Genomic DNA, 19,707 nt, shown 5'->3' on the forward strand with positions numbered 1-19,707 from the left:
ATACACACACACACACACACACACACACACACACACACACACACACACACACACACACACACACACACACACACACACACATTTCAGTAAACCCAATTTCTCCTGGGTTTAAACTGGTATCACTTTATGAATATCCCACGCTTTGAATTCATCCTAAGCACAGCAGGTCCACGTCTTATATTCTATAAATGTCCTGTCACATAATTCACTGATATGACACTTTATTTTCATGCCTCCTTTCTTGCTTAATAACAGAGCAGATGGCGATATTTCAAAATGTGACCAATGAATATGCCCAAGGGTAGGAAAACTGCAACTTATGAAAGATTCATATGAATTGGGATAACTGTTTTGTGACACCTTACCTCATAATCAAGACTTGAAACGGCCCCTCAGTTCTTTTCTTTGACTTGTGAATGAACGGAGTTCCAAATTGGCGTGTGTGTCGTATACGCAGATGGCTCTGCAAATAACAACAAACACATGGCAGAAAGTTAGTCATGCAAATCCAAAAAGGCTTACCGTGGTGGCTGCTCGATCACAGCTAACCAAAAAACCAACCCACCATCAATGATTAAGTGCGCAGGTAATCCAACAATAATAAGCTTTTCTACTCTCTCAGAAGTTTCTTTAAGCTTTAGATTCATCTTCTTTTGGTGGCTCTGGAACTTTGCAAAACTGAGACATGAGAAATTGCCATTCTATGATGCTGATGGCAATATTCGCAAAGAGGATGAACCAAGAGACTGGGTGCAGACCCCAGTAGAAGACGTGTGTCATGCTGTGTAGAAAAGCTGAAAGGTTTAAAAAGATGAAAAACTTAATTGAAAACCAAGTCTTCCCGTAAAGAAGGAACCAGGGGGGAAAAAAGAGACTAAGCGGAAGAATGGATGTAATGAAAAAGCATCGTGAGGTCTCTGAGTGTGTCCCAGGATGAGGCTGTCAGGAGAACCAGACTGTATGTGTCAGTATCAAGATGTTGTACAATAATCCATGACAGGATTTGCATGACACATGCCAATGTCACCGGGATAACCTTTTAACTGAGTCAGCAGGGAGTTCATTAAGCATCACCTGAAATACCTGTTGACAGTTTCAACAGCTAATTCACACTGTAAGCCACAAATATGACTAGCAGAAAAATCGCAGATAATAACACGTGAAATTCAATGTATTTTCCTGAGCGAAAGTTTGAGATGCATTTAGATAAGTTACCTGTAAGAAGGACTCCTTTCTTATTAACTTGCAGGATCCATTCAGTTCAGTAAAACATTTAAAGTATGGTTTCCAAGTCCTCTCCAGGTAAAACAGAAAGCCAAAATCAGACTCACAGAAAGCACTACAAGCTGAACTGCTCTTGCTCACTAGTACTAAGCACAAAAAAAAAGAGAACAAAACACCCAGTAATTCAGTCAGTCCATATTGACTGTGACTCCCTCAGGCCGGGGTGACCGACTTCTTGGGTTTGTCTTCTGCCTCCGACAGCCACTTGTAGTAGACATCGCTCAGGACAAAGGCCCAGTAGACCACTGTTAGAGAGGTGTTTACGGTAATAATGCCGATGATTAAAGGGTGCAGCATTGCATCAGACTCTTCAAGAATCTGTGTCACCTCAAAAAACTTGAGTGTCTGCTGTGTGGGTGAAGGGTTGTATGTATGTTCTCTGTCCGATTCTACACTGGACTCCCCACCCCTCTTGACTCTCTCTTTCCACTGGCTGCTACGTTTCTGTGGAAGCAGCAGCAGCAGCAGCATAATCCTCTTCAGCCGCTTTGTTACAGAAGATAACGTTGCATTAGATGTAGACCTGCTTTAGAAATGTCCATCCATAAGATGTTGTTGCGTCACGCATATAATGCACTTGAGTGCTATGAGACAATATAACTAAATATGTAAAGAAACTGCTAAATTACAATGATGATTTAAACAACCCCAGTGACTTGGGAGGAAAAAAAAAAAATACATAATCTTTGTTCTGAACTTCATGTTCTCTCTGATATAATCCACAAACTAATCAAGACTGGAGACATCAGACAGAGGAGTTCTTAATCTGACAACAAACGGGACAGATGGCTCCTTAATCAGACCCCAGGGGCCACAGGAGCACAGACTAACACTTCAGCATGTGCAGCATGATATTATCTTTTCACCACAGACTCATCTCATGTACCTAGAATTCATAAACTGGATGAAATTAGAAAGCAAAAGCAAAAAGGTGAAAATCAGTGTTTGAAAAAGAGCATCAAGGAAAGAAAGTTAAGTTCTTCCACCAGATGGCAGTCTGTACAAGCATACACTGAATGGTGGACGATGGTTTGGTTTTCCTCGCACAGCAGATAGTTGAACTGTAATCAGTTGCAGCCAGGAATACCAAAGTGCTTGTTTTCACAAAGGACAAATGCGTATTTTACGCATTACGCGCGATCCAGAAGTCCATTTTCTGCACTTTGCACGGCTCTCCCTTTAAAGTTTCAATCAGTAGACGTGATTACTGAGTTGAACTTTGAGACCTACTAGATAGCAGACGTATTGGAGCAGCAGTGTTGTGTCATCACAGATCAAAAGGCAACGGGGTGACACACTTTAATGACCTCCGTCCCTCGGTGGCAGTGGAGAGGACGCTGGCTTCTAACATGCCTCGCTTCACAACCAAGCGTGTTTAGCAGATAATATTTCGATCTGGACATTTCTTTCTAAAAAAAAAGAGGTCAAACAATTCGTTTTTAACAATGAGGCCTCCGGTGGACGTCTGCGTGTTAATCCTTTCTCTCTCGGCTCCTGGAGTTTTGAAGGCCATGAACAACATCCCTGCACTTCAGGAGTAAGTGTGCATCATGTACTCTCTGATAATTTAACTCTCATCTTGGCCTGCTGTAGGCTACCGTATGGAGGCTCTGTTTAAAGCCGCTGATATTTGGGGTATAAAGCGGGAGAGGGGAGAGGAGGTTTAGCGAGGGCGTGTTTATCCCGAGGTAACCTCGTTTAAAGTTACTGTTGGGAGTCTTTAAGCCAACACAGGAAACAAGATTCACTTAAGCCTTAGGATTACATTTGTGAATTTAAGGAACATGTAATGCACTTTTAAAATTAGGCCTAAATGTAGTAAATTATTTGATTGCCTTGAGTGTGAGGCTTTTAAAATGTAACAATATCACACACATTCATCAGTGTTCCTTGTTGGTCCCAAGATCAATGCTATTGATCCATAGAGCTGCACTTTTAAGGGTCCCATATCAGGCTCGTTGTCAGGTTCATACTTGTATTTTGTGTTTCTACTAGAAATGTTTACATGATTTAATGTTCGAAAAACATACTTTTTCTTGTACTGTCTGTCTGAATATACCTCCCTTGGTCTAAAACACTTTTTAGTGATTGTGTCTTTAAGGCCCCCTCCCAAAAAAGCCCAGTCTGCTCTGATTGGTCAACGTTTCTGGGACTTCCACATCTTCTCTGTACCGTCACTGCAGCCGGGGAATGACTGTAAAGCCACCGTAGCGGCACTTTCTACCTAGTAGAGTTGGGAATCACAATCTAGTTTCACATTATTTATGTAGCACCTCAGCCTGCTTTATAATTAAAAAAAGATATACAACCCTACATTTTCTTTTCTTCTTGACCAGCATTACTTGTAAAACAAAACTGAGAATTTTAATTTCACCAAAGAAAACCTCAAAGTTAATGAAAGGTCTGTGAATTTGATGTCTAAATTAGAGTAGGGGGAGTTTGGGCCCTTGTGAGAATTTCTTCATTTCTAAAAAATAAAATGGAGGAATGAAATGGTGTCTAGGGTTGTCTACAACCTATAAACCTTTTATTTCTAACCTACTTTTTTCAGATTTTTTTTATTTATGATCGGGGCTGCAACTAACAACCAACAACTATTTTCATTTTCGACTAATCTGCTGATTATTTTCTCGATTAATTGAGTAATCACTCGATTAATGAATGTCATAAAATGAAAGATCATTTTCCAAAGCACAGTTTGTAAATTGATGTATGGACTCTCCCCGTTATTCCTCAGACCTCTTCCTATCCTGGGAATGGGAATGGTCGTCCTGGGACTTGTTATTCTTCTCCTCCTCCTCACTGTTCAAAACCAGAAGAAAGTGGACCCCTTATTCTATGGTACAACTAGACAAACACACACTTTGACTTTTTGTTTGTTTTGTGAAATGGTGTTTTTTTTGATTGTGCGTCTATGTGTCTGTCCAGTATTTGCAGGGTTTTCCTTCACCTGCATGGTGGGTCTGACCAATGCTTTAGAGCAGGATGGGTTCATCTCTGGCTTCATGGCCTTCTACCTAAAGACGGTAAGAGGACACCACCACAGAGCTTAACCTTCACCCTCTCTGTCCCAATGATCCTTTTGGATTTCAGACGTTTCTATGTCAAAAGTCAAAATTCCTCATGCCGTCTGTTCAGGGTGAGCCTCATCTAAGAACCGCCTACGCTGTGATGATGTCTTACTGGGATGGCATCGTTCACTTGCTCCTCTTCCTCACCATCATCCACCGCATGTTCAAAGGGTAAGCTGTGACGTCACCATCAGAAACCAGTCCGCTATGTGTTCAGTGAGTCCTCTAATGATGGATTTTCTGTCCATGCAGGAAGTCCTATCGTAGCCTGGGGCTGCTGTGGGCCGGCTCCTCCATCGGCCATCAAATTGTTCACATCCCAGGAGTGGCTATTGGTAAGAGCTACCTATTGATTCATCGCAGCACCTGTGCCGTTTGCATCTGTTTCTATTACTGATGTCTCGTCTGTGCAGGTAAATACGGGTCTAACATTCAACCAGCCTTTTGGAGGAACGTCCCATTCTTCTTGGTGCCTTTCTGGGCGGCCTCGCTGCTCTTTAGCCGACCCAGAGAGATGCCAGTCATAACAGCAGACAAGGTAAATCTCGGCAGATGAGACATTTACAATATTCTGTATATCTAGAAAAGTGGTGTCCAACCTTTTTTTCTTTTAAGATTGTTTAATTTGAGCTATTGTCGGAGGAGGAACATTTTTACAGTAAGAAAAGGCAAAGAGAAAACAAATAAAAATTGTGAAGCAGACTTTTTCATTTCTCATGACCCGTGAATGCAAAATAACAGAATTTCATCAGAAGTTGTTATGATAAATACTATAAAATTGCAAATACATTTTAAACATTAAGACATAAAAATATGCATACAAATGCAGCCTGTGCAAATCTGCCTATTGGTCAGGCTTTGTTGACCCTTTAAAGTAATTGAAGGTATTGAATGTTCGGTACTGAGATTTTTCCTGTGTCGACTAGATTATAGCCGAGCAGAAGAAAGGATTGCTGTCTCGACCTGTTGACCTGCTTCTGTCTCTTCTGTTACTCGGAGCAATGGCCTTCTCTGTTTTCAGAGGCTTTGTGAGTAGAACTATTTATCTGTCCAGTATTACTGCTGAACTCACGGAGACATGAGGTCACATGTGTAGTATGGATACCATAACTGTCTCCTCCTGCTCTGCTCCAGGTGGTGCTGGACTGTCCTCTGGACGCCTGTTTCACCTATGTCTACCAGTACGAGCCCTACCTCAAAGACCCAGTTGGCTTTCCAAGAGTTACAGTCAGTCCGGAGAAAAATACACCGGATAAATTCAAATGTTCTGTATATTCTTGTTCAAAATGATAAGCGATCTTTTTGTTGCGCCATTCCTGCAGATGCTGGTGTATTTTTTCTATGCTCTGCCCCTGCTGACTGTCTTCACCTATGGTCTGAAAACACCTGGATGCAGCTGGATGTTGGACTGGACCGTCTTCTTTGCTGGGGCCATGGCTCAGGTAACTGTGGTTATTATTGTTGCTTTAATTAATATTCCTTGAAAAAGATAAATACAGTGTACAGCTTACTTCCTCCTGCTGTTCTCTCAGACCCAGTGGTGCCATATCGGAGCATCTCTGCACTCTCGCACTCCCTTCACGTACCGAGTCCCAGCAGACAAATGGTGGCCTGTTATCACCCTCAATGTGCTGCTGGCTGCTGTGCCGGCTCTGCTGGCCCTGCGCTGCCGCAACAACCCCGCTTATTTTCTGAAACCTGTTCCCGAGGGACAGACCAGCAACGAGAAGAAGAAAAACTAGACCACACACCAGCCACGGACTGTTGAGGAATACTTCACGCTGTGACAAGGCTAATGTTTTCTGGGGACTCTCTTTGGCAAACAAACTGCATTAAACACACTTTATCAACTTCAAACTCAGATGAAATCTTAAAAAATGTTACTCTCTGAATCAACTGTTTAAAATCAGTCACCTCGCGCAGCAGCAGCAGCACTCCCTGCATGGACTATTGGAACCTGATAAGAAGGCTGTTGATGGTGTTGAGGACTGTGATCAGCTTTCGGGTGACTCATGCAGATTCCTAGTTGGTATCTTCCCAAACTAAGACTATTAACCTGGATCATACAGTTTGGCAACACACTACTGGAGAGTAACAGTCAGCATTATGCATCTTTTTGTATGCAGAAATCCACACCACAACTCCACAGCTGGAAGTTTGTTTTTACTGATCTAAAATTCAGTTTAAAAACTGTGAATATAAGAAGAAGACTCGCTGAATGCTTAAAATGCTGAATAAGAGTTGATGATAAGTTAGATAATAGCAGATGCTATTCAAATGGAGAATTTGATGAAGGAAAAACTCAACCTGGTGTCCTATATTGTGTCAAATATTTGATGACTTTCATTACCGGGGCAGCAACCAACAATTACATTCTTATTAATTGTTTAATCATTTGGTCTAGAAAATAATGAAAAATGTCCATCATAATTTCCAAAAGCTGATGATTGAAAAAAAAAACTCCTCACATTAGAGAAGCTGAAACCTGAGATTTAGTGTATTTTAAGTGACTTAAATGATTGATATGATATGATATGATGATAAATGATTCCACTATAATTCTGACTGCATCTTAGAGTGGTTTTCCATGTTTTTATGTTCCACTTTATTTTGTACAGTAAAAAGAAATGGAGCACTGAATTGGGCTTGTTTTTGTATTCACGGGATACAGATTATTAGAGCCAGGTATTGGCTGGTAGTGTCTAAAAAAAAAAAAGAAGTTGATCATGAAACCGAGCAGTTTGCTGGAGGATTATCTCTTCAGATGTCAATATTGTCTCCGGTTAGCAGTCATTGTGTCCTGTGAGGTGAACCGCTGGCCCAGTTAACTCTGCTGCAGTTGGCAAACTGATAAGAGCTGAACCCTGGATTTAGGTGAGCCACAACAGCAAACATAATGTATTACACGTGAATCAGCTGTCCGTGTAATTCTCTCATGGTGGATCAACATGGTTGCCCTTTTCTCATCAGTTGTGGGCTGAAGATCATCTTTTATATTTAAAAGTTACACAGTGTTTTTTTAAAATGGAGGATACCAATGTTTTTAGATGCAGTGACCTGAAATTTGATGCTTTTGGTTGATTGCATTTAACACCCAATTTAACACCCAATAGAATGTAGTCATGGTAGAGGAGAGAAAAGTAAAAGAAAATCATCATTTTTAGGCCACATGCAAGTGGTTTCAAATGAATACAAATGTACACCAATTTTGTTTTATTATACATAAAATAAAAACATATTCCAAACAGAAGATTTTAGGGAATTATTCATGACTCCCATACAGGGCCAAAAGGGTTTCCTGGACTTAAAGACGAGTGTGTAGGATTAAGTGGCATATAGCGATGAGGTTCCAGATTGCAATTAACTAAATAACCCTGTTATAATAATAATCCAAGTGTGCAGGAGCACGTACCGTAGCTTTCAGGAAGGCCCTCTGTAGAGCTGGTGTTTGGTTTGTCCGTTCTGGGCTACTGTAGAAACATGGCAGTGCAACATGGCAGGCTCCATGGAAGAGGACCCATTCTAAGATAATGAAAACATAGTTCTTAGTTTCAGGGTATTATACACTAATGGAAACAAAGAAAAAAATATTAATAATTTATTACATTTCTGCGAATATCCCCTAAATTCTACACACTGCTGCTTAAAAATCCTCACTATGGCCCTAATTAAATCCAGTTTAGATAGAAGTGAAGAATGATAGATATATTTCTGTGGTTGAACTTCCGTATCAGATTAAAATCAAACTGTAATTCACCAGAAGAAAATTGAATGGTTATTTTCGCAGCAGGGTTTTTATTTTTATTTTCTGGCAAACAGTCTTTTATGTTCCACTCACCTGGTTGGCCATCCTTCTCTCTTAAAATATTCTGCTCACAGACACAACAGAGATGAGGAAATTGCCTTGTGAACACAACAGGATCAAACTATTGCTCGCTGTGTAGTGCAATATACAGTAGTGAGCAGCAAAGCTCAGAAAGATAAAGCCAACATAAAAAGGTTTGATCGAGTTCCATCTCCTGGGGTGCCAAGGTGACACGAAAGAAACAATCTCTAAACACCACAGCACTTTCCTGTCTGAAAGTAATGGATTATAGGATCTGTACACACTACAGTAAAACTAAACTCGAGTATACAGTCATGCTAGCGGCTCTAAGTAAGGCTACTTAGGCATGGGGGTGCTAAATGCTAATGTCAGCATGCTAACATGCTCCCAACGAATGCTAAGATTTACCATGTTCACCATATTGGTTTAGTATGTGAGGTTGCTAACATGTACTAAACAGCACTAAACGTAAGCTAGCTAGCTAGCTGAGACTAATAGGAATGTTAGTTTTGTAAGTATGAACCAATATGCCGCTCTAGAGAAAAAGTTATAATTCATACTGTGGGACAGGGGCGGATCTACCAGGGTGGCATAGGGTGGCAAATGCCACCCTAAAAGAAAGCCTTGCCACCCCTGCTGCCACCCCAGTTGGCAGCAACGAATTAAAAGTTATGGCCAATTTGACCATTTACGAGCGCAAATCTCCAATGTCCGACTGCAGTCAGTCAAAAACTGTTTTGCAAGACATTGATTGCATGAGATTAAGATTGTCTGTATGTGTTTGTAAATTGCAGCCTGTGCCCTTTTGTAGTGTGTACATACACATATTTCTCATCAAACTGTGATTAAATTCAGTATATATACGTCTGCCATATGTTGCCACCCCTCAAAAATTCCTGCCCCCCCAATTTGATTTTGGATTATTGCAGAAAATAAGATCTGTGACACACAAATGTTACACGTTTTGTTCAGTAAGATAATCTTTAGTAGTTAAGCTAACGTCAGTCTATAAACCTACTAAGCTGACGGTGACGTTTAATGTCCCCCAAAGCTTTTAGCTTGAATAAAAAAACAAAAAAAACAATCAGAAATGTTGTTGTTCATTTTTTCGATTTATTAAGAATGGAATACAACAGCAGGACAAAAAGTCATAAGAACACCAAAAAAGTGGATGACCGATCAAATATCAAAGGGACCAAAGACAAAATAAATGTGACATTCTACCCATCATGTAAATATAGCCGTGCAAAGATTGAAAGTATTTAGCAATTCAGATACAATCAAGTGGTTATCTCAAGAAAGTATAATCCCATCCACACTATCTATTTCAGTGGGACATATTCATTAGCTGAGAGTGCTTATGAGTAAGGGGGGGGCGGTCTATTTCATTAGACAAGGTCCAGCTTTTGATCAGGGATCAGCCATTAACAAACACCACAAATACAATACAGAGATTAGAGGCAATCAAATGATTATTTTAGTTTATTGTTCATTGTTGGACTTATATACCGGTATACTGTAGAAAAATGATGTTACATCGGCTTTTTGAAGTATAAGTAAAAAAAGAAAGCATATTCACTAGCAAACAATTCATAATAAATAGTAACATAACACAAAAACATAGCAAATATTAGAAAAAAGCATGTCAGTAGAACAAAACAGACTTTACAGATTTACTGTACTGATAATGATAATGTTAGGTGGGGATCAAGAGTTAGTGTTATAGTTAGTGTTCGCATGGACCTTGGTTAAAGGAAGCAGGGTGAAAACAAAAAGAATTTTCCAAACACCCAAACTCAGAGATAGGGGTTATGGAGATAAACTGTATGTTAGAGTAAGAAAACCGTAATAATCAGGAGGAATAAAGCCAAACGGAGCATGGTTAGAAGCAGGAAAAAGTAGTGGGGCGGGTGATCTGAACTACTGTCTCTCTTTATGGGCCATGGTTAGCACCTAGGCTTTGCAGATGTGATATTATTTGGTTCAGTAGTAGCTGTGTGCGTCCTGTCTGGCCTTGTGTCCCTCTCCTCCGTGTCTCCTGTGGCCGCGACGTTCGTTGTGCTGATTGTGATGGTGGCGTCGGTACCGGTGTGACCGCCGGGCTGAAAGTAGAGGGAGAAAAATGGGTTTTATGTTGAACGTATACTGTAGTAGATACACAGCTGTCATCAAGTTCTTTCTTTCTTTGCACTTCCTTAACATATTCCTTCTGTTAACTTAGAAATACTTTAAGGGACCATACATTTATACAAAAGATCGACTGATACTGGACTTTTGAGGCTGATGCTGGTATGAAAATCAGAGTTTTAAAATCCAATAATAATAATAATCTTTTTTTTAACATGAACACATAACTAAAAACATATTTCCATTATTTATTTATTTATTTTTTTAAGAATTGTGGCCAATATATGTAGTGGCAAACTATGTAAAGGTAGTCTTGCATTGCCAGACCTTCCTCCACAGTGCTGCGGAGGATGGTCTGGCTGGTTCATACAGCAGCAGAAAAATGTCCTCTGGTTTACTGGCATCACAATCGTCTTGGGCGGCGCTAAACGCCGGACGCAATGACGGTGCCTCTGCAAAATAACCTCGGGAAGGAACTTGTTTTGGTGGAACATACGTTCAAAAGTTGTTTAAGTCGTGCAACAGAAATCTATGACAGATGATCTAGCTAGCGGTCTGACTTTACCCTGCAGACAACACAAACACAGCGGAAGGTGAGGGACATCCGGCTGAAAATGAGGGAAGTCCGGCAGAATTCCTGGCGGCACCTGAACTTTTCCGGAAGTGGAATGTCATCGATATAGACTAATGTGAAGGTGACACTCAAACATATCTCGCTGTTTTTCCACTGCAATTTCTTGTTGCTAATCAGCCGACAGCTGGACATGAACCAGGGACGTTGTGGCTCATGGTTGGTGCCCTAACCCCCAGGCCACAGGGGCACCCCTAGTTTGCCTTCAATCGACTTCTTACGTTGAGTTTGTTGTAATTTCAGTGGTTAAAAGGAATGAATCCTATTTTACTCCTGCACTAACTGTATTGTAAGTTGCTCTGAATATGAGCATCAAAATACAAAAGATCAGAAACTAGGCTATATGTAACCAGGAAATCCAATTAAAAAAAAAAACAAATTGTAAGATTTACAATGACAATCTGGCAGAGGGTTTGGAATTGAGGGAACTGGGGGACAGGGCAGGACAACAATACACAAAAGACACAATCACATGGGAGTAAAAGGTCATCAGATGACTCAGAAATTGATTACAATTGATAAAAAAAAAAAAAAAAAACTAATACCAGTTAATCTTTAACCTCTAACCAGTTGGTATAAGAGAGCCTTTACATACATGACACATGATAAAGCTTTGAGATAGACACTCACACTTTGTGCAGATGATCCTGGGTCTCTCCCAGCTCCCGTCGGCCCGGCAGCGAGCGGTGGGGATGTGACGCTGGAAGAAGCCCTCAGAGCACTGGTAGCGTACCACTGCATGGATGTCATAGTGGGATCTCCGCCGACCTATCAAATGGGCGTTCTCCACCGCGGGCGGGGTCCCACACAACACTGCCAAAAACAATTAAATCAAACCACATCAATCATACAGTACAGATAAAGGTTGGTATATATCCAGTATCTATTTCACATTAATCCAGAGATGTATATGTTGCCAATAGTCAAAAATTGTATGAGTCAATATAACCAAAAAATACCCAATATAATAGTGTTAACTTCCACTTATTAAGCATCGGTTAAGTATGAATACTCTTACTATGGCAAAAGAGAGTGTCGAGAGACATAGAGTTTGGTTTGAATCAAATTCAATATTGCAGGTGTGTTGTGCCTCTAGATGGCAGCCTTGTTGCTGTATCTGAGTGTGATTTGTGGTGTGGCCAGAAGGAGGTAATGGGTCTCTGCAGTAGGCAGGGAGTACAGCCAAACCACAGAGCCATGAGACCACAGCTTGACAAACAAACACCCTTAAACTACTTAATCCTCTTTCTCCAGGTCCTCCTCCATTTTTGTCCTTCCTTTTCTAACTCCTCCTGACCGTCCTCCGTTTCTCCACCGTGTCTGTCCCCAGTCTTTAGCTTTTCTTTGCATCCTACAAGCTCTCGCTGCATTCACATTCAGGTCAGTTGAGTCAAGGCAAGGCAGTAATTGGCAATAACTGCAACTAACGGTTCTGCTCTCTTGACAAGCATAAGTGAGCCCAGAGGAGAGAGAGAGAGAGAGAGAGAGAGAGAGACAGCAATAAGAGGAAGATTGAGATTGATATTGCTCTCATGAAATCAATACCGGTTTGAGACTGAATCACCACTTTCACTTTAGTTTGTGTTTATCGTCAATTTTTTTGAGCATCTGCCCAGTGACCTTTAATTGAGAAAAAGTGATGCAAAACTGCTACCGAAGTCTGACCAACCGCTGAATCTTTTCTGCATAAAGAGCACAAGAAGTGACGATGATCAACGATGACTAACAGGTGGCCAGCTGGTCAGCAATAACACACAAGCAGCCGATTGTTTGGAAGACAGCAAAAATATCTCCCGATGAATTGATTTAGCCTTGATTTGATGAGAAAGTCACACCGGACCTGAATGTGACAAAACAAGTTACTGTTCATATATTCACGTTTGCTGTGCTGTTTGGTTACAGTGGGTCCAGCGGTATTACAGTACCTGTGCCTTTCTTGCAGATGTAGGGCAGGTTGTAGTTGCAGGGCACGTCGTTCCACTTGCCGTCCTCATGGGCAATCGTGACCACGCAGTCCTCCCCTCCTGCAAAGAAGTTATCCGGCTGGCTCTCCCTCCAGTTCTCGTATACCTGCACAACAGCGAAACAACAGAATCCAGCTGCAGTTGCTTTCATTTGTCAGCACCTGTGACAGCAGACTGTGACTCTACAATCTTCTCTCTCGCTAAAAGCAAAGATGAAAACCTTTCAGATGAATGCCATTTGCAAGATAACACGAGATCTTGCACATGAATGGGGACACAGTTTTAATTAAAATGCTAAAAAGAAAAGATTTGAAGACGATTTCTTTCTATGAGCAATGGGTCCTTAATGAATACAAAACTTTGTAAGAACAAGAGATTTATTTGTTCTTCTCACTGGTTTACAGAACTTCTGCCCATTTTAGGATCGAGCAACATTGGAATCATAGATCTGTCTGCTGATGTTGGAAGGCTGCTGTCTATCAAATCTGATCGATGGTTTTTGAGTATACAACCTTAAATCAATAATAACTGAGGTCAATACAAACAAAAACTTTAGATTTGAAGAGTTTAGGGACTTAAGACTGGAGTTTGAGATCCTCACGTAGTAGCTCAATTTAAAAGTGATCACTGACCAGATCGTTGCTATCAGTCCACTGAAAGTCTTCCTCCACCGTGCGGTCATTCAGACCGATCCAGGCGTTATCATGACCCAGACCTGTAAAAAAACAACAGTACAACATGTTCCTTTTGTAAAAACTCTGATATCCACACGGACTTAAACTGACTCACTGATACATATCTCAAATCGGTTTAAAACCAGTTCTTCTCGCTCTTGTTTTGTCTATTTCTGTCTGTTTTCATTTGTGCATTATTTTATGTGTGGCTTCCTCCCTCGTCTTGCTTTCTCTTCCATGCACCATACAGTGAATTAACAAATCAGGAAGACTATGGAAATAAGTTAACACAGCACCTCGTCTTTTATATTATATCTTTTCCTTATGAATATACAAACATTTCGGTACATTCAGAGACATTCATTGAATTTCTGTCTTTTGTGTTGGTTATTTGTACAAGTGTGTTAAGTGTAGGTTTGTTTATGACAGAAATACACACATACCATTGATAAACTCCTGCTCAGTAGCCGAGATGACGCTACTGAGGTGGGCACTGTGCTCCCTGCAGTCTTTCTCTGCGTCCTCCCAGGTGTGTCTGTGGGTGAAGTACCTGTGGGACAACGCAGTGAAAGTGGAAATGAAAATACGTATTTTATACATACCGCAGCAAGACAAGTTTAAATGGTACGGTGTAAGTGACCATAGTTTAAGAGACTTTTATTTTGAAATCACACGGAACAGGGGTAAGCTGCAAAACAAATAACAGATTTCAGCCAGTAAAACATAAAACATACACAACATGCACTACACAGCATATAAACCCAAAATTTTTCTCACTGTTTACTTGAAGCTTATGTGCATATCTTCGTTTCTGATTACATTTTGAACGTATATGCGAGGTATGAAATCTTTAATGTGATGGTTCGGAGTAATTTACCCTAGGGTCCTTTGCACCATGACCTCGAGCCAAACACCCCCCCAGAAGCTTTTTTCACCTGGGTCTAACATTGGGCGAGTTAGCGTAGAGTAGCGTAGAGTAGCGTTAGCCGCTGAATAGCTTAGCGCAGGGGCTAATGGACCCACGTTTGTATCTCGTAAATGACCCCACTAATAATGCCCGAAATGATACCAAAGGTCTACACTAGTACAAATAGGTTATGCACTCATAAAACGCTTAGGGCTGTCTACAAATTACTACACCGAAAAGAGATACAACAAAAATATGTATTAATTTAATGATTAAATAAGTTAATGTCTCCAAACTTACCTCAATTATTACTTGTCTCCTGCTAGTTATATTACAGCACTTACTTTAAAAAATAAGTTTTCGGTGTTGTAATTTGTAGACGTCCCTAAGCACTCGTCTCACAGCAGCAACAACAACAGCAGAGAGCAGAAGCCAGCAGGCAAGTGTTATTTACATAAACTTCTGGTGTACTTACAAACTTTCCAATCCATCGTTTTATGAGTGCATAACCTATATATACTAGTGTAGACCTTTGGTATCATTTCGGGCATTATTAGTGGGGTCATTTAAGAGATACAAACGTGGGTCCATTAGCCCCGCGCTAAGCTATTCAGCGGCTAACGCTACTCTACGCTAACTCGCCCAATGTTAGACCCAGGTGAAAAAAGCTTCTGGGGGGGTGTTTGGCTCGAGGTCATGGTGCAAAGGACACTAGGGTAAATTACTCCGAACCATCACTTTAAGTGACATTCTCAGTTATTCAAGTGAACTTTGTAATGCAAAGTGTTAAATGATATTTGCAATGTTTCTTGGGTTATGAGTTCGTCAATACGGGTCAGCAACTTGTGAATTTAATGTGAACATTGGCTTTATTGTAGCCTATTGTATTTGCGTATGAGCATATTCTTCATTTATCATTTGAGCATCCAGTTAATATATTTGCATAAACCCATGCACTTTATTGTAATTTATTTATTTGCTCTTAGTTGTATAATTTTTTGTTTTGTTTCACGGTGATGGAAGAGCAGCAATAAACGTTATTGCACCCGTTTTCGAGACTCCTCTTCATTTCGGTTCCAAGGGCTGATACATACAGAGTGCTGTAGTAAGATAACTCCAGGGTAAACAAGGAAAATATAGATAGATAAGGCACCTGTGGTTTCAGGTAAATATATTTATTTTAACAGCACAGACAGTTTTTCATCATTTTTTTTACCTGTAGCAGTGGCCGTGGAACTTCCTCCAACCGTGCTCGCAACCTTCTACGTCTGTGAAGATGAAGAGAAAAGAGGAGGGGAAGTGAGAGACACTAAAATCATTTCTTGAAGGGCACCTGAAGGCATAGTTACTGTAAGTGCCGGAACACAAAGTAAGATAAAATGGTCTGGTATGATGGGAGGAGAGAGGAAGCTTTTTTTTTTACCAAGCTTCAACCCATTTGGCAAATAAAGACAAAAATATATGACTGTGGCATCTTGACAGGCTAAATACTGTAATTATACAGGCTCGTTTTCAATTCACAGCACATGTGGTCCTCTCCCTGCACTATTAGTATTCATTAATAACACCACAGCCCGTGGATTCATTTATAACTGCAAAGGTTAGATGTTCATTTGTTCTCATTACTACTAGTGCACGGCGTGCGCGCACACACACACACACACACACACACACACAGAGGACAGATCTGGAGGTGGCTAGAACCAGTGAGGTGATGAATCAGTGCGTGAGTGCACGTTGGTATGAGTGTGTGGTATGGGGGGTTATTTGTACTACCACCATGACACACACTCTCATAAAGCACCTTACCATAGAGCACCTTACCTGCCCTGTCACTGCAGGCGTCTCATGCGTATACATCCCTTTTTTATTTAGTATCTTTTCTTTTATTGTCCATATTATTCATGTGGATTTGTTTGTTTTTGTGTTGTGTGTATTGTCTTTAAGCTACTGGGACCTTGAATTTCCCCTTGGGGGTCAATAAAGTATCTATCTCTCTATCTATCTATGAGACTACGTTGCCTCCTTATTTTTTGTATAACGGGCTGCCGGCCCCGTGTTGCTTGGGTTGATTGCTGCCGTAGGCTTCTTTGATTACATCACACTAATTTGCCTACTTCAATATCAGATGGCCTGCATCAAATTATTTTACACCCAGCCAGTTCATTGCTAGCTTTGCCTGCATGGTTTATATTTAGCTACCAAGCCGTCCGCCTGATTGTTTTAACTGGCTTGTTTCTCTGCCTCCCCATCCTTGGTTATGACTGTTACTGTAATTATTGACTTTACTTTGGCTTAGCATAAAGACTGGAAACCGGGGAGAAACAGCTAGCCTGGCTCTGCCCAAAGGTAACAAAATCCCTGAACCAGCACCACTAAAGGTCACTGATTGACACGTTATACTTTGGCAAATAAGACAGCAAATAAGCGTGGTTTCCAAAATGTCTATTTTTAATGCGCAATCACAGAAGGCTTGTATTATGTGGATGCGCCGACAGTTTTGTTGTCATTACTTAGAATTCCTCATGGGGGCAGCACATACTACGCACTGTAGCTTTACCTGGCGACAGCATAAATCTAGAAGGCAATTTCACTGGGCTCAGTTCATCTTGTAAATGTATTTATTTCAACTGTCCTTCCTACTTGAAACAGTTTTTTGGTTCCATGTAGATCTTCTTATCCACTCAGACATAAGCAATATCCATTTTTTTTGTCCTCCAAATTCTCAAAGAAGTTGGACGCATATCAATCAAATCAGGGGCGATTCTAGGATCAGACCTTTAGGGGGGCTCAGCCCCTAATGAGAATGTGACAGGGATACAGTGCCTTGAAAAAGTGTTAACCCCCCCCCCCCTCCACCCCTGCTAAATCAATAATTTCATTAGTTGATAATCTCTGAGCTAGCTACTGAACAACAACATCAGCTAACGTTTTTAACTAAACCTGACACTTTATAAGTCACGGTAATAACGACCAATTTGACACAATGTTCTAACATTCAGCAAATGTAGTTGCTTACGTTTCAATTTGGGTTCTAATCTGCAATTTGAAATTACCAACTTCTTCTCTGGGGACTACCAACGCTGAACTTCGCAACCGCACTCCTGCTCTCCCTCTGACAGATTAGATAGATCAGGCAAAGGCGGGAGTCTGGCACAACCTCCTCCGGTTGGCCAAAACTACGTTTCTGTTAACCCTTTCCTTGACTGGGTTACAGGTGCAGAGCATCGGCGACACACAAGATATTAAACCTGTTTCAAACCATTTGAACCTGTAATTGTGTGTCATATGTCACTAACAGACAAGTTAACAAACTCTCACTTGAAGCACCAAAATTGAAAAAAAAGGGGGGGCTGAGATGAAATTTAGGGGGGTTGAGCCACCCTAAAAATCGTCTAAAATCACCCATGATTCAAATATATCCAATTCTAACTGGAATAATCTTCCTGTGTCTCTGAGATCTATTACCCACTATCACCGCTGCTTCAGGACATCTTTATTTTCTTATCTTAAAGAAACTGTCTATGATTTTAATTTGTGTACGTACTTAACTTTTTGAATTAAGTTTATTTGTGCTGAAGGCAACCTGCTTCAATTGATTCATAATTGTTTTGTGATGGAATTGATTTATTATCTGGGTTATTATTGTATCTAATTTCTTTGTGAGTGTATAACAGCTGTGTGTGTGTGTGTGTGTGTGTGTGTGTGTGTGTGTGTGTGTGTGTGTGTGTGTGTGTGTGTGTGTGTGTGTGTGTGTGTGAGATAGGGTGCAAAGCTGTCTGTATCTGTGTATTTGGAATGTGTGTATGTACCCACCTCGAAAATGAGATGCTACATCTCAATCCTTCCCATCCTTCCAATAAATTCAAACGTAGAATGCTGACTGAAAACTGTGCAAATACTAACTGATGCTTGGGAAACACTGTGTATATTGTTGTGTCTGCAGGAGTTTAAGTCAGTATCTGTCACCCTGCAGCCCTGTGACGCACACAGATACACTGTGTCTGATAGCTGCTGAGATTGTGATACCGTGTTGTGACATACAGCTGTAACAGACGCTGCACACTGATCAGGATTATTTACACCAGCACGGTTTGCAACAAACCTTTTACTGCAAGCATCAGATGACCGTGAATCTTAACAAGTTCACCGCTGTGGTTGCACACACAGCGATGTACTGGATTCGTCGATGCAGTATTCGCACTCTCACCTTTCTCACACGTGTCTCCTCCATAGCTGGGCAAGCAAAGGCAGAGGAATGAATCAATCTTGTCGATGCACGTGCCTCCATTTTCACATGGCTCGGACTGGCAGTCATCAACATCTGTGAGGAGGGGAAAGAAAATGTGTGTGTGGGTGTTTGCTGCCATTCAAATACAGGCACAAGACAAGCTGGTCAGTAGTCCTGGGATAAACAGTGAAATGTGTCCATGTTGATGAGTACAGTATCATACTTCAAACAGGGGTGTGAGGAGAATACAGACTAGTATAATCCCTATTACATTCCTTATTTGCCCTCATTCTCTCACTGAGTAAGCACCTCAAGTGTTATTACATCCTTCTTTATGCATTTCGAGCGTAAGGTTGACTTGATGTATACCTAATCTCTTCTTTTGTCTCTTGTCCGTTGTCTCCATTTACAAAAAAGGCTGCACGAGGGAGAAATAACATGTTGCATTGCTTTTTCCTTTAAAGCGGTTAAAGTGTAGACATACAGTACATTTGGTGGACTAGACAGCAGAGAGGATGAACCTGACCAGAGGATCTGGGTTCAAGCCCTCATTTTCATCACAAGAAGCCTTGAGCAGCAACAGATACCCTACCAGCTCCAGGGCTGCTATACTACTGTGCTCTCTAACCTCTCAGTGGGGAAAAAAAGGAACATTTCTCCACAGGGATCAATAAAATATCACTTTATCACTGTAAATCGAGGACATGTAATCTTCTTTCACCACTGTGTGTGTGTGTGTGGGGGGGGGGGGGACCCAGAATGGACCCAGAATGACAGATATACCCCAGGACTGCAGAAATCTATCAGAGCAAAAAGAAAGCGTCTTATGAATTCACTTCAAAGTAGCTCCTCGCATCTTAACGTTTACTTGGTTCCAAGCAAAAAGCTGAAAAGACTAAAAAAAAAGGTGAGTGGCTATAAATTGTATAAATGTGTCGGACAGATCAAACTAGAATGACCGTCAGCTTTCATCTTTAGCTTTTTTTTTCATT

The 19,707-nt window shown here is 40.9% G+C and overlaps 2 protein-coding genes across 3 annotated transcripts in view; one reads left to right on the top strand and one right to left on the bottom strand.

Moving 5' to 3' along the window:
* Positions 1-2,356: 2,356 nt before the first annotated feature.
* Positions 2,357-8,111, top strand: zgc:85843 (uncharacterized protein LOC405880 homolog). Its single transcript, XM_039815839.1, has 10 exons — positions 2,357-2,821; positions 4,022-4,125; positions 4,213-4,310; positions 4,423-4,526; positions 4,608-4,690; positions 4,769-4,893; positions 5,282-5,383; positions 5,490-5,582; positions 5,678-5,797; positions 5,888-8,111. The coding sequence occupies exons 1-10, from the start codon at positions 2,730-2,732 to the stop codon at positions 6,095-6,097; spliced, it is 1,131 nt and encodes a 376-aa protein (XP_039671773.1). The 5' UTR covers positions 2,357-2,729; the 3' UTR covers positions 6,098-8,111.
* Positions 8,112-9,885: 1,774 nt separating this feature from the next.
* LOC120568933 (neurocan core protein-like) overlaps positions 9,886-19,707 on the bottom strand; it is a 41,403-nt gene continuing 31,581 nt past the window's right edge. For both annotated transcript variants that reach the window (XM_039816685.1, XM_039816684.1), the window contains exons 14-20: positions 18,695-18,808; positions 15,701-15,752; positions 14,021-14,127; positions 13,536-13,618; positions 12,865-13,009; positions 11,570-11,752; positions 9,886-10,283 (exon numbers count right to left, since the gene is read on the bottom strand). In XM_039816685.1, the coding sequence (XP_039672619.1) occupies positions 10,165-10,283; positions 11,570-11,752; positions 12,865-13,009; positions 13,536-13,618; positions 14,021-14,127; positions 15,701-15,752; positions 18,695-18,808 (803 nt within the window). In that variant the 3' untranslated portion in view covers positions 9,886-10,164. The remainder of the gene's footprint in view (positions 10,284-11,569; positions 11,753-12,864; positions 13,010-13,535; positions 13,619-14,020; positions 14,128-15,700; positions 15,753-18,694; positions 18,809-19,707) is intronic.

This window comes from Perca fluviatilis, chromosome 11, assembly GCF_010015445.1.
Source record: "Perca fluviatilis chromosome 11, GENO_Pfluv_1.0, whole genome shotgun sequence".
Taxonomy (NCBI): Eukaryota; Metazoa; Chordata; class Actinopteri; order Perciformes; family Percidae; genus Perca; species Perca fluviatilis.